The sequence below is a fragment of the Halyomorpha halys genome, unplaced genomic scaffold (genome assembly GCF_000696795.3).
Source record: "Halyomorpha halys isolate HHAL.00 unplaced genomic scaffold, Hhal_1.1 Scaffold260.1, whole genome shotgun sequence".
In the NCBI taxonomy this organism is placed as follows: Eukaryota; Metazoa; Arthropoda; class Insecta; order Hemiptera; family Pentatomidae; genus Halyomorpha; species Halyomorpha halys.
In genome coordinates, this window is record NW_027112780.1 from 631,367 (window position 1) to 647,750 (window position 16,384).

At 32.7% G+C, this 16,384-nt stretch overlaps 1 protein-coding gene across 1 annotated transcript in view; it reads right to left on the reverse strand.

The window, feature by feature from the left end:
• LOC106680409 (nephrin) overlaps positions 1-16,384 on the reverse strand; it is a gene marked incomplete in the record, with an annotated part of 208,300 nt that overhangs the window by 57,322 nt on the left and 134,594 nt on the right. The window contains 2 exon segments of the mRNA XM_067050552.1: positions 222-366; positions 6,576-6,727. Of these exon segments, the coding sequence (XP_066906653.1) occupies positions 222-366; positions 6,576-6,727 (297 nt within the window).

A 16,384-nucleotide genomic window follows, 5' to 3' on the forward strand; every position in this document is an offset into this window, starting at 1 on the left:
TAATATTGGGCCAGATTGACTCTATCTTACCACTTGTGTTTCTCTCTCAAACCTTACTATTACTGGTCAACTTAAATATGAGAAACTTGAGTATATTTATTTGGGGTTCAGTATAATTATAATGTCTTTCTTAATTTAGTATATAATAATATGAAATTATAAATTTCAAAATTTATAAATATTTATTTTATAATCACTGAATAAAATCCTAATGAACTCACAGGCTACGCTTATAGTTCGCCTCGTCTCAATGTATTCTGAAGGATATTTCGGATTGACTGCTCGACATGTAAGCTCTTTTCCGTCATCTTCCATGATGGGTTTCAGGTTTAGTGTACTGCGTGTAGTGTTGCCAATAGAAATAACCTGTGAAAAAATTCCTCATATTTTTTATCTTTGTTACAAAATTCAAATACATAAATTTATAGTAACTTAATCATGACATAGTACTATTGATGTATTATTATTTTTTTTGTATTTTCTTTATAGATGTAATGTTCAATTGGTTATAACTATGACTATTGAAAGATAAAATTAAAGAGTAAGTTAAAATGAATAAACAATTAATATTTTTTTTTATTTTGATTGTGAATTAAATATTTGTATTAATAAAAGTGTTCTTGAATTCTTGTTTTCTGTTTTAAAGTTTTAGTAATACATATTTCTCATTATTAAATGCTAGTTTAGCTATTCATTAATAGCTTAAACCCAACCTTAAGGTTTAGCTATTCAATAAAAGTAAATAACTAAAAAAAAAAAAAAATACAACTTAACGAGAAAATACTTAACTAAATATTATATGCAAATCAAAAATATATATATATATTTAAAAGACTACCTTTTAAGGTATGCCATTAGGATATACATTTATGTTGAAAATTTGTTGGAATACATATTACCATATAAAGGCGTTTCCATCTTTAATGCTTTAATTCGGTGATAAATATAAAAAATATCACAGTCTTAGTTTTGCACATTAAATTTAATCGAGAAAGAAAATTTGAGAGTTTTATCAGGGTATGAAGAGTGGTTCGTATGACGCTTCCACAAAACCATAAATGAACAACGCATAAATGAGAAGTATAACGTCGATGATAAATTATGCAGTCGGAGCACAGATCTAATATTCAATTTTATAAAGGTTTTTTGAAACTCAAAAATCGAGAATCATCGATAGCACTTCACAGGATGATGAAGAACCGATTTATGTTATATAAATATTAGTATTAACTAATTGGTAAAATGTATTAAAAAAATGATTGAATACTGAGTCAATCATATTTTTATTTTTTAAATGTTTTAAATTTATAAAATTGTACATAGGAAGTAAATAAAAAAAAAAAATTAAAATTTACATGAAAAGACAGGAACGGTTTTAAGCTAAGCCAACCGTTAAACCGTACAGCACAGAAACAGAAGAATAATGAAAATTTATGACTGAAGTTTCAAGCAGTTTCTGAACTCTTCAGATCTTAGAAAGCACATTGTGAGATGTATCCTGTGGAGATACAATTTATCAAATAAATAATAACATATTCATAAAAAACAATGGTGTTCGGTATAAAGGTTTTATAAAAACTCAGTAAATTTTAAAGTAAGCTCATTAATATTGAAAAATAAAATAAGATATTTTGTATTTTGACGGTTTTTTATAAGTTCAATAATAAAGTCTTAATCTCTATATTGTAAATTTTTTATAACACATTTTCATTAACTTTCTTCCTTTATATCCTCCAGATTATCTAAAGAGAAATTCAAGCCCCTTTGAAAATATATAATTTTATCAACATTAAGAATTCTATTTAAAAACAATTTTTAATAGTTTATTTATGACAATTGTAATTTTTGATAAAAAGATTTCGAAGAGACCGATTTTCATGAAAACTAATTGTTTTAAAAAACTCGAGGCGAGCTTTTTCTCAGCCTATTCTGTAACAAACCTCAACTTCACAACTACGGACTAACATCTTATTTTTTTAGTAACTTTTTTGAAAAGTGTGGAATTTTTATTCAAGTAACTGATGATAATAAAAACCGCAAATTGATCATAACGTAAGGAAAATATCGCGTTATTTAGTTGCTGGAAAACTATTCAAATGATTTTCACAAAGGAAAATTCTACTTATTTTTAAAGACAATTTTGTCTAGTTTACTATTCTGTTATTATTAATTACCTAACTTACACATTTTTTTTAGCTATCGTATCTACATGTACATTCATGAAACATGATTTGCTTGAAAAAAAGAGCTTAAAATTCCTACTTTTCAACGTAAAAATTTGATTTGTTATTTTAGAATAAAATCTACGGGGTGAGCCGTGTTTGAATCATGCGCGTCAAGAAAAATGGGTATGGTAAAGCAGATAGTTCAAGACCCCAATAGTAGAAAAAAGGCAGTTATTATATGTTGATAACTCTCTCTCCAGCGTATGTCAGGCCGAGGAAGGGTGTCATAATAAAAAAATTAATAAATAAAAATATAAAATAAAATAAGAGGTCCTCTATGAAAAACTCGAGCCAAAAGAAAAAAAGCTGTTCTGATAATTCACTTAGCTGTGAACAGTATTTAAAAGTAAAATGAAGACCAAGAAGCTAAAATGTTATTAACAATGAAGAAACATATATGTACATATAAAGCCTTTCCCCCAAAAGATCATAATGTGGAGGAACATTTGGATAGAACTGTATACAATACCATGAATGCAAATATTGTCTGTATATTGATATTAATATTATGATGATGATTACAATTGCAATGTTTGTAAGTTCGAAAAACGTTTGTGTCACTATTTACAATGGATGTGGAGGTACCCAAATGTATGTCCAGGACTACCCGCCATCTTTTGTTTCTAAAATTCAAAAGCCAAAATAATTTTAATATAATTTTTTAAAAAGAATATGATTAATAATTTCAATAAGCATGACTGTTGAAATTTCTACGTTTGTTCTCAGAGAACAATAAATGCAGAAAAGTTGTTGATGGTATTTTTTACAACGGCTACCCGACCATATCCATTGTGAAGAAACTACCCATCGGCTGCACACCAGTAGGGACTGATCACTGGGAGGTCTTGAAACAATCTTCAATTCAGATGTCTGGAGAGTTATCTAAATATTACAGCTTACGAACTAATGGGTTTGTGTGGGTATATACTATATACAATATATATGGGTATATACAATATATACTTTATTTTTTCTTTATAAATTATTTTATTGATGATGTAAGAATTGATGAAATAATGCACACCCATCAGTCCAAGAAATAAAATAATTTATTTGGAACATCGTAGCGAGGAGTTGAAAGTTACGTCGAACAATGCCTTATATTTTGAGCCATTGTTTAATTAAGTAACTTATTGAGGGTAATTTTTATAAGTGCGCTAGTGATTTGGGTATCTAAGAAAGAAGGATGCATTAATTTCCTTTCATAATGGATCAAGGTGGTCCATCAAGAGTGCGATCTAAATGGGATTGCGTGCCAAAATACCAGTGTCTCAGGGGACGGCCATTTGGAGTGAGTAATAAAAGTGTTAACTGCTCGCGTGTTCATTCAACACCTCGTCCAATCCCATAGTACATTTTTTTTATAGTCTGGGCTGGGGGCTTGAGTGATAGGCAGTGTATATTTAGACGCAGGAGGCAAAATGACGAAAATGCTTTCTTTTTTTTTTCAATGTTTACAGAGTATAACATTAAACATCAGTAGACAGTATAGTCTTTGTTTTGCGATATAGATAAAAAAAAAAAAAGATTCAGGATTAATTTTTATGGAATAAAGAAAACTAGAATGAAATGAAAGAAACATGGAATTAAATAGCTTGTTTTCACCAATAAGCTACAAATTGACAAGAATTTAAATTTTCTTATACTTACCGTACAATGAGGTGAGATTTTACCCCATGTGGAATGCAGCAAATAATTGCCCACTGGTGGCTTGTTGTAATATTTTTCCCGTTTGCAACGGTGCAACGGTGCAATGGTATATTTGTAAAAATGAACAAGTGTTATCATACTCTAATACCATCTATGAGCCTTTCACAATTTTTTTTTTTTTTTTCAATTCATTATTTCGTGCTTTTGTAGAAACATTTGAAAAATGTTGGTTTTCCTGACCTGAAGCATTAATTTGATATACTGTGAAACACAAAATATTTGTATTCACTTATTAGCTGAAGTAATACCAGTAAAAATCCATTGCTGTGTCTTTGATGGCTTTCTTGATGACTCAATGGGGTCAAATAATCGCAGTTTTTTTTTCTAAAATACTATCATTTGGGATTCGTTTATGAGCCACTAAAAAAATGAACGGGAGAATTAAAAAATAAAATAAAATAAATAAAGTTCTTGTCTGATTAAAAAATGCATGTTCCAATATCATAATAAAAACTTTTCGGGAGCGCGATGATGACGTGGTAAGGCCCGATGCTACTAATTCCAAGGACCCAGGTTCGAATCTGGCTGGGCAGAAAATTGTTTTATGTTACACTGTAGCCGTGAGTTAACCCTGTGGGTTCTGGAGCTCTTCTAAGGTTCACCAAGCCTTATAAATAGGATACCCTTAATTCGGTAAAAATATGGCGGTGGAGCGTGATTCTGACCAAATTACCTTCTTGCACAACCGCTGGTCTCGTAATAGTTCTTCATTACAAACTCATGTGTTGTAGCGGTACAGATTTTAATTTTGTTTTTAATAAAAACTTTAAACAAGTGTGTTTTTGGTTCAAAATAAGAAGTGTTAAAATTTGTCCGAGCTGCATTGACGTAAACTATAAAATAGGATGGCCTAATATCGCCTACTTAATAGGGCGAGATTGTATCAAGAATAAAAATTTACTGGAACAATGCCAACAATTTTTACGCAATAAATTTATAATTATAATAAAAACTTTTTAAAAAATTGCATTTTGAGGAATAATTTTTTTTCTTAAAGAAGGAGTGAAAATTGAACAAGATTGTTTTTGGTTCAAAATAAGAAGTATTAGAATGTGTCAGAGCTGAACTGATGTAATCTATAACATTGGATCGCCTAATTTCGCCCACTCATACGGGCAGATTGTATCAAAAATAAAAATTTACTCTCAACAATACCAAATTTTTTTACTCCGAAATCTAAATCTGAAATATATACCTATTTTTATGCCCTAAATTCACTCAAATATCTTTATAAAAACTGGTACAATCTCTCCTCATTTTGCGGTGTACAATTCATATATTAATACAATGGTAGCAATGTTTAGTGCCTTTAAATGTTACGAATTATTGAAAAACTTTACATAGAACTCTACAAATCATCGTGCCAACCCCCGTTGGTATACACACCGCTCATTAATGTAATGTGGTGATGGAATGATTTAATAAAGGCAGTGCCATCGGAAGGGTGGGCCTCATTGAAGTCTTAATTACAGGACGGCTTCGTTTATTGATTTCACATCGATAACCCAAATTATTGCTAGATTGGTTAACAATGTTATAACAAGGTTTTAATTGGTAGACTTTGTACGAGGAGGTGCAATATTTTCTCTTTAAAAATTGATCGAATCCATCAAAAATATCACACTATGTTTGTGGTTTTAAGATTTGAAGTAATAAAATTGGATTTATTTATATTAACTTATAGTTCCAACAGCTTTGTACAAGAAACACACTTGTTACATGAGGAGGGACGTGACGGCCGTGCTGGTTGCAACGTAGGTCCAAGAGCGCACAGTTCGGAACGTTGTTGATTCGATTCCCACCTGAAGGAATTGATATTTATTTCTTGTGGTCCTCCTTCTTGTGGTTCCTGAGAAATGAATTTCGATACTCACACCTTAGTAGTTAGTAAGCGACGGCAACTTCAAAGTAGCCACCAGGGGTTGGCCAAAAGAACCACTAGCTCCCCCCCCCACAGATACCAATACCAATACATAAATGAGGGATCTTTAGATGAAAACTGCCATTCTATAACCTAAATGAGGTTGGGATCTGCTTAAGTGGTTTACAATTTCCGACAATATATTTAATTTAGTGACTTAAATTATTTAGAATTAGGGTTGTTCGAGGATCTGAGTTGACTTTGTATCATTAATGTATTGTATCATGAATTGTATCATCTGTTTGCTGTTATATGTTTATTTCGTCTTTTAAGGAATCCTGAATAGACTATTTTGGAAAAGATCGCTGATAGAGCATTTCACATTAACAAACAGTACGTAAAAAAAAAGAGTGTATATATTTATACTTAAGTATATGTTATGCCGTTTTGGAGAGATGTAGGAGTGATCAAATTAAAATTTTGATTTTAATTTTTGTAGATCTGCATAAACCGTTTTTTTAAAAATTAAATAACTTTAGCTTTCACTTAACCATATATGGAATGTATATAGTATGGGAAAGTATTGCGATCCAGCAAAATTTCATATTCAAGTTTTCAACGGAAATACCGTTTTGAGTTCCTCTGAGTTCAAATAAGTTCTATTTTTCGAAACTTTGTTATTTGGACTCTGAAAACCCCAGGGGACTCACTTGTAATAATTTACCCCCTGACTTCTTATCCACTCTTATAGGCAAAACTGTTACAAAAATATATTTTACCGAAATAGGTAAGTAGTTAATGAGATCGCCGTCCAAGAACCAGGTGAGGTTCGCTGCCGGGTATGAACCATAGGCCTCGCAGACAACTTGTTTAGTCTGACCAGCTGAGAACATTTCTTCAGGTGACACTATTTCCACTTTATTTGGCCTTACTGAAAAAAAAAAATCATATCAAACCATATTCTAAGTATAGCAATTACAAATAGAGGCATAAAAAAAAGTTTAGATTAGGTCCTGTGTATAATCGATAAAAATCATCTCTTTTCGAGATGATATCACTTAAACAACGTAAAGTGAGGTTAGTTTATGCCATATGGAGTGAGAATAGCCCGACATGGAATTCAGTAAATAAATGCAGATGGGGTACGATTTTGCTAAGAATAAAATAATATTACCATCAGCCCAGACTACTTGATTTGTTTGCAACGAAATATAAAGGTAAAACGAGTAACAATACTTCTGCACTTAATTCATTTCAAAAGATGGCCACGAGACCTGATAATGTAATTATAGTACTCATTATCAACCAATGGGTAATTTCATTACATGCCTGTATCACTCCATTATAACTCAGATCAAATCTACTGAATGTGTAATATAATAAACAGTTGTAAATTACAATAAGGACATAAAAAAAAAAAATATATCATTCCAATAACCCACATACCAGACTCAAAAACAAGAACTTAACCGGCGATTTGGACAGAAAATCTCATCTATCAACTGAAAGTAAACTATGGATCTACAAGACAATGCTGAAACCAATCTGGACCTACGGACTTGAACTGTGGGAGAAAGCAAAATTTTCGAATATCGAGCGTACCTGTCCTTTCAGTTTAAAGTCCACCGAACAATAGTCAATGGTCTATATCACGTAACTAACATCTCACACCATTTCCTCAACATTCTTTCAGTTATAGACGTAATTCTATCCAAATTTTCCAACTTTCATCAGAACCCCTTATGCACCACCCCAATCCCTAAACGCAATCTCTACCCAGCTCCAATCATCCCTACAATCCTCCACGAAGGTTGAAATGACATTGGCCCTCAAACCTTTTTTTGTGAATTACTGTTGGATTTCTGGCAGTGGACAGCTCTTTCACTCAAGTTATAAGTGCATACGGTTCAAGCGCTCCCACTTAGTTTACATAGACCTTTAATAACAATAACGCGGGTGGGAGGGAAGCGCAGAGATCTTGAAGGCTCTGCTTTGCCTTCAATGATGGTCAAGTTTGTTCAATGATCCTCAAATGAGGGTGGCATGAGGTGGTTTAGGTTAGAGTTTATTAACTAGGCTGAATGTAAATATTGCGAATATGTATTTATTTATAATAAATTAAATTTTTTATTTTGTGGTTATTTAACCAGCTTTATTTTATTATAATTTTGTTTATACATATTTTTTTTTCAGTTGAGTCTAGAGACCTTGTAGATCTTTGTGCCCCAGAACCAGCCTTCTCCATCGTGAGCTACTGCTTTCCAGTTTGCTGCATGCAGCTCTTTCGCATCTTTGTTGATTCTGTCTATCCATCTGTTTTTTGGCCTCCCACGTGATCTCTTGTCAACTATACTGGCATTCATTGTTGTGTAGAGGCGTCCTGATGGATAGCTTCGAGCCACTTGTCCCGCCCATCTTAACCCCCTTATCTTCATGTCATAAGATATTGACTGCCAAGTCTCGGCAGTTTACCGTTAGTTCTTTTCCTCTAAGTGTTAAGGCACTAATCCCAGATCGATCCTGTAATTGTAAGAAGGAATTCCGTTCAAATCTCTCGATTCTGCTTTCTTGGGTGCCTGTTGGAGCCGTATATCAGAGCTAACTTTATCATGACATTGGGCACCCTTAGTTTCAGATTTTTGTATATTTTTCGGTATTTCAGTATTCTTAACAGAGAGAAGAAAGCTCTGTTCGCGCTTGTTATGTGCGTTATACTTTATTATGCCTATTATTATTATTATTATTATTATAAATATTACAATTGTATCTTTTTTCTTTGTTAACTTTATTCTATTTCTCTATTATTATTTGTTATTTCTTTCGTTCTTCTTTTTCCATTTATATTGTTTGAATGAATTCTAAGACTAGCAATACTTATTACTTTTAATTGAGGCAGATTGTATTATTACTCTTCAATGAAAATATTTAATACAAATAAGATTCCAATATGTTGATAATGATGTAAAACGGTGATATATACATGAAACAGAAAGATGAGACTTATCTATCAAATTTAAATGTAAATAAATACACTTAATTATTTGTTTTTCCTTTAATAGTAAGAAGCCGGGGCATGCAGGAAAGCAGCTTCATAGTTACTTAAGAACAAAAAATGTAAAAGAACAATCCTTTACGTGTGAGAAGATACAATTAGTCTTTAATTACGAGAATATTTATTGTATTACCTTTCTTAAATCAAGATTGATCATTCAAGTCAAAATGAAATTATATTGCAGCTTCTTCAACGCCCAACTATGTAATTATCTGGCTGTTTCATATGCTACAATGAAACGATATCAAAATATTCGTAAATATAAATAGTTTTGGATTGAATCAGAGTAAGAAAATATACCTGTGCTCACTTAGCGTTATTAAAACTGGAAACTGACTCTTGAATAAGTTAAGGAAAGACCTGGTGATTGAACGAGATATTGATCTTGTCACGCGTAAAGGATTGTTCTTGTACATTTTCATTTTCTAAATTAACAAATAAGTAACTTTTCAACAAATTCTAAAGATATATCTGAAAAGCAAAGAACTTTTTTATTTGTATTGATCAGGCAATTTTTAAACGCAAAAATCATTCATCATATTCCCTTGATTTATATATACTAGCGTTGGTATAAATAATGAAATTTCCTTCCATCCATAATACTATTTGTTGTTCCGGGTACAAAATAAATAAATAATTAAGTGAATTGAGTTAGGCTTAAAAGTGACGGAGAAGACTCATATTGTCAGTTCCATATTTGTGTATCACCATTCCGTCACCGCCCTTAGGATTTATCTCACGGCCAAGAATAGGAAAACAGTTTGGCGGTTACGGAGGAAACGACTCACGTTAATTACGTGTTGGCAGCACATGGTTTGCCCAAACAACAATCAAGAAAAAAATAACAAGGAGTGAGAATTCCCCCAGAGTGTGTATCCCTAAAGTTTGTTAATTGCCTGACGAGGCGAGATCTTACTTTAAGAAACATTACTGAGTCTCGGCACAGCCCTAGTGCTAAGTTAGAAGTTTCCAATAGTTTTTTCATTGAATTTCCTTAGTTTGCGGGGGAGATAGTGCTATAAAGTCGATTCTCCTTTCACTCCCAATCCTATGGCAAACGTTAAAAGGGATGGTGTTTATACCGTTGTTATTTGTACTTTGATAATATGCTAGAATCTGTAGGTTTTAATTTTGACTATTTTCTATATAAAATAAAATAAAATAAATAAATAAATAAACAGGAACAGAAAATGAATACACACTGACTATGTAACAACGTTATACTACCTTTGTAGATGAGAACAGTTTTTTTCCTTATCATATCAGTTTACTGTACAATTCAAATATATAAACATTATATTATATTGTTGAATTTGCACTGATTTAAGACGGTGTTGAAGTCATCCCTTACAAAACTATCAATTCAATATTGAATTGAAATCAATTCTGTCCACATAAATTTATATAGTACTAAATAAGTGGTTTATTACAATATAAAACAAAATCCAAGATCTCAACTGAATTCAGAATTATCAACAATTTTTTATATAAACCCCTCCCAAGATCATTTCTTTCACGACTATCCTCAAACATGTGAAAAAGTGTTGTATGGCGGACCTTGGACTAAAATATTCCTTGGGCTACCTTAAAAAAACGTTTTGTCAGGAAGAATTTGGTTTTTGTGTCAAAATTAAGATGTCTGCTTTGTGGAAGTCCAGTCGACCAGTCTACCTTAAGTAGTACTAACTCCCTCAGTTGTATGACAACATTGAGTATTGTTTTTGTGCGTTAGAACCGTAGCATTTGATAATTTTTCCCCCAAAATTACTGAAAATCATTAGTTGTTTTTGTAATCTCTTTAGTTTACAAATAATGCAAGCTTTAAGAAATATATCTTAAAACATTTATAAAAATATAACCCAAAAAGACAATGTTATCTCATTATACCGTGATTCACTGCTACATATTTTTATCGTGTACCTTTGTACAAGATAAAAGTAAACAATCAATCACCGCGTGTTTTAGTTCTATAATTCTAGCAACTCCCCTGTTTATTTTTCAGGATTTGAGATATAGTAATTCCTAATGAACGGAATATAAAGATAATGTAATTTGAGTAGAGAGCCTGTATTAATTTTTTTGTAATGTAATCTGAATACTTAAACAAAGTTTTTCATTCATTTTGTGTTAATGGTAATCAATCATAATTGCAAGTCCCATTTTTATAAATATTATCAAGGTAAATTAATAGCCCAAGGGTGATTCAAGATATAATTACATTAATTGTACCTTGGGTCAATTATTTTTTAATTTAAAAAAGTATACGACTGTTTAATGACAAAATATTTTTAAAATAATTATCTTCAAACTATAATTAATAACACTCAATTTCGAACTTATCCATCATAGTCTTGGAAAAATTAGCTATTATACTGTGCTTACGACCGATATTTGTTTTATAAACACAACAGTGATGTTTAACATTCTTAACTATGACCCTATAACCCCAAACCTTGGAATAGTAATAGAGTGCTTCATGTTATATAAATAAACCTTCATTAAATCTATCGAATGATTAGAAAGTGAGAAGTTGAAGGAGGCGTAGGTAATGCTAAGACCTGGAAAAGAGGGCTAGAGTTGAGCTCTGTGGGAGCAGAACAGTTGAAGAAATTTAGCCATCCACTTCCTTTTAGTATCCCTACAATTTGTTTCGTCTCGAGGAAACTTGCTACAGTACCTGTGCGGGTCAGGACAATGATACAGAAATACTGATTTGATAAGTCTAAAGATAGTAGGGTGATGATTGTTTCTAGTGTTAATGTTTATGACGTTTGATAAAACTGTAATTTATAAATATTTAACAGCTTAGTTTGTACAAGATTCATGCACTATGATAACTGCTCTCAATGCACACAATATATATATATTTGGGAAAAGGAGAATTAAAACCCTCAGTTTTTTATTTTTTATAAAATAATAGTCTGATGAATAAGATCTGTTAGTTTCAAGTTCTCTATGATAAGGCCCTTAAATTCTGCATGCTTTATAATTTATGATTTGAGATTTAAAACTACTATAAAAATATAAAAGGAAGGAGCTTTGGGAGCGGCCAAGAGAACGCAAATAATAAATAAACTGTTTATTGTGAGCCAACATTTCGCTCCACTTTGAAGGCCTTCCTCAGGGCTAAAAAAAATACAAACAGCAAAAATAGTGTAAAGTGTAAAGTTTGAAAACAAATAACCAGAAATAAAAGTAAACTAAGGTATGGCTAAAAATGATTTAAGACTTGTAAAAATTTATATAAAAATGAACGTATAACGGAGAAAATTGAAAAAAAAAAATAGAAATACGATGTACAATGTAAAGTATAAATAAACAAGAATTACATAAAAGTATTAGAAAATTTTTGAAAAGAAAAATAATAACAAAAAAAAAGTATATAAAAGATAAATAATAACAAAAAAAAGTATGTAAAAGAGAAATATAAAAATAGAGTAGTCTAAAGGACGGAAAAAAAGGAAATAAGAATAGAATAGTGGTCAAGAAAAAATAAAAATAAAGAACCAAATAGGACACTCACCTTTCTGAATGACGGTAAGCTAAAGAATGAGTTTGTGGCGGATGGAAGGAAGATATAAACAGTGTAGGGGAAAGGAGCAATTCGTTTTTCTTCACCTTCATTTGATTTCCTTTATTTTCCATTTTTTAGTGTGTACTGTATTTTTATATATTCACTTTTATTTACTTTTTATTTATAATTATTTCCGTTTTCATTAATTGTCTAATACTTTTTTGTAATTCTTGTATATTTTTACTTTTCACAGTACATCTTATTTTCATTTTCTAAAATATACTTTTTTGGCATATAAAAAGTAATTTAATTAACTATTTTTTATTACTTTTTATACTAATTATTTTGATCGCACTCGGACCATCTTCCTTTTATTTACTGCATATGGCCAATAAATAATCTTCCAATACTATAAAAGTAATACAAAAGGAAAAGACGAAAGCCATGTTAACATGGCAACAGACAATATGAGGATGGAATTTTAAATACAAATACGTTTTTTAGATCAGTCTGAAAATTTGTCCAGTTCACTTTCCTGTAAACAGTGAAGGGCGAGAAAGCCTAAGAATAGGATCTGAATGCAGGTGAAGTAGAACCGGGCTATGGTCTGAAGAGAGGTCAACTAAAGATTGAATTGTGGATTGATTTAATAATAATAAGGAATTTGGGAAGTAACAAATATATCAAGGATATCGGGACGTTTTTAAAGGGATTTAAGCCAATAAGTAGAATTTTTTGTGATAGAGGATGGAATAGCTATTGGATTTTGTGACTCGGGAAAGTGTCCTACCACGAGTATTGAACGTTCTGCATCCCCACCGTTGATCTTTGGCGTTGTAATCTCCTCTAACAATAAATCGCGGACCAAAGAACCGCGAGGATATAGATATAGGGGATATAGGGGAGGAATTTTAAGATTAATCTGTGGAGGAATTTTCCCATTTTTGGGAGGAAAGTCACTAAAACACCTTAGTATGTGGTGGGAGCTTTGGGACTGATACAGTGAAGGCTGTGGGAGAGGAACAGAGGACTGAGTCTGAGGGTGGGATGTCAGAGGGAGGGGATGAGAAGCTTGAGACGCCTGAGCTCAGCGAGTCACTTCTGAATATTTAATATCTTCTGGGCTTAATGGGTTGTTAGAGCAGATTGTTGACTGGGGTACGACGTTACACGTCACTCGTTGATGGCCTAGCAGGTTCTTCTTCTAGAACCACTTTGTTTTGGTTTTATAATTTTAAGGCAGAATTCATAGTTTTTAGAAGTTGCATATTTTTATATATTTTACAACTTTTATAGTTAGGAGGATGATCTTCTTTCCCACAAAGTACGCATTTAGCTGGAGTCTCTCAAGACTTCTGACAGGTGTCAGATGGATCTGAGCCAGCACATTTGACACATCTGGCTTGATGGTGGCAGTAGGCTTTTGTGTGGCCAAGATTCTGACAATTAATGCATTGGAAAATTTAAGCTCTGAGTCGTGGTTCCTCAAAACTTACACAAGAGTATAGCAGCCTCGAAATTTTAAAAATGTCTGAATTATTGGAAGCTGGTTCCAAGTCAATGAAACATAGAGGAAGCGATATTTTTCTGTGGGGTGTACTACATTAGAAATATGGCGAACGTTGTGACTCAATTTCTCTAAGTCACTCTTAATGGCTGTAGTTGGGGAAGTGGAATGGAGTCCCCTCAATACGACTCGATATGGTTTATCTTCTTTTAGCTGGTAACAGTGGAAGTCTTAAATCTTCTCTAATAGATGCCTAACGAGGCTCCGGTAGTTGTCTTTATTTGTTGTTATGGTCTTAGTATCTTTAGTATTAGAATAGCACTTGAAATTAGGTTGTCCAATCACTTTACCTAACGCCAATAAATCCTGTATATCATTGACGAACGTTTGAGGTGGAACAGACTCGGTAAATGAACGGTTGGTGGAAGATTCAAGAATAGCTTTAATGGGATGTGCTATGTTAGGAAAGTTGTTGTCATTAGATATGGTTGGTACAGATGTGTTGGTATTTTCATTTTTGGTTGCAGGTGTGCTGCGGATTTCAGGTGTAGACATTTTTAGTTTACCTTTTTATTTATTTTTCTTGTTTTGCGAGTTCCTAGCGGAACCGGATGCAACATTGCGAACACGTTTATGAAAAGTACGCCATGTTTAAGTATCAAAAATCAGTTTCACTTATTTAAGAGATGGCAGTTTCTTTATCCGTATCCATGGCTGACATAGTGAAAGAAGAGAAAAAAATACTTAATACTGAAAAAAAGTAGTAAGTAAAAATAAGGACGAAGAAAATTAAATTAGTTCTACTTATTATAATTATGAAAAAGGAAAAAAAAAAAATTGAGATTTTACATTCCAACTCGGAACGAAGAGATTCTGAAGACATGAGCCCTGTGCGCTGCCAACAGAGCCAAGGAAAATCAGATAAGAGCTGAAGCTACTGTATGATAGCTAGTGGCCAACGGGAAGTAGCAAGCAGGTCAGGGACTACCTGCCACGTCGGTCAATTCTCTGTTCTACGAGCACAAGTTCTTAATTTAATATAGTCAATTTGATCACTCAACCCACTACTGGTAATGGTAATGGTATTTGGTGGGTGGACAAGTCCGGCAAGTGGGCCTAGTGGTCCTTTTTGCCAACTCCTGGCGGCTACCTAGGTTGCCGCCGCGTACTAACCAAGGTGGGAGTTCTTCGGGACCGCCGAAAAATGAATGTTTAACTGCCCCAGGGGGGAATCGAACCCACAACGTTCCGAACCGAGCGCACTGGGACCTGCGCCCAACTCGCACCGCCATCACGTCCCTACTCAACCCACTAAAATTGTTTGAATCCGTATAAAGTAAATGGTTTTCACGGCAATACATGAGCTAATACTTATGGCCAAGGAATAAACAGGGAGAGTATCTGGTTGGTATCTTTAGTAAGTTAATTTTAAAACCCCTCTGCAGCCACAGTAAGTCTTCTCTTTACCAGTATGGCAATCCTAACCTCAGATAGAATGCTATGAAGTTCACTGTGTCTTCAGACTCGTTGAGTTAACTCAGGAAGCAGATACAGTACTCCAAGGATTTCTATAATATATATATATATATATATGGAGCAGCGAAGCTCAGTGGTAAGGCGCTCCAATTACCTGAATTCGAATTCGCCTGTGGCCGATAATTATTTATTCTGTTACTGCAGCCGTGAGTCCCTATGGGTTCGGGAGCCCTCCGGGGTTCACCCAGCCTTATAAAGTATTACTTTATTGGGGATGAATATGCCGGTCAAGCGTGATTCTGATCCTGACCTGACCTTCTTGCTCAACCGTTGGTCTAGTAACAGTACTTGCTAATAAAGTACAACCGGTGACTCTTCATGGGTTGTAGCGGAACTTTTATTTTATTATATATGTATATATAAATATATAACTAAGTAATTTTCAGTTGGGCCTTAAGGTTTTGAGTTATTTCGTAATGAGTTGAATTATATGTATTGCCAATATGTTCTCAATGGTTTTTCGAGTATACTAAAAGACTATTGTTGCTGAGTTCTAAAATCACTTTGACAATCTATCTGATCTAAATCAATAAGTTCTACAACACTTGGACAATGAATCACTGATCGTATCACACAAGAAAAGCAGTATGTGTTTCCAAGGTTTGCTCATGGTTTTGCAGATTGCCATCAGGGAAGATTGAACGATAGGATAATTTATATTGTTTCATTCCCTCACAAATATATATTTATGTTTATTTATCATTGATAAAGATCCCATAGGATATATCACAGTAACTTTAGACTTATGAGTTAAAGATATTCTGAATTTTTTAAATATTTATTTCAATGCTTCAATTTATACATTACGCATTTCGGTGAAAGACTGTCTGCTTTTTGTATAAGACATTGCTGAGTTCAAACTCCCTCTTTTGTCTTTTCTTTTTTTTGGGGAATGAAAGTTATCATGATTTACTAATTTTCTAAAAAGATACTTTAAAACACATCATAAAATATATATGTATATGTGTATATATATATA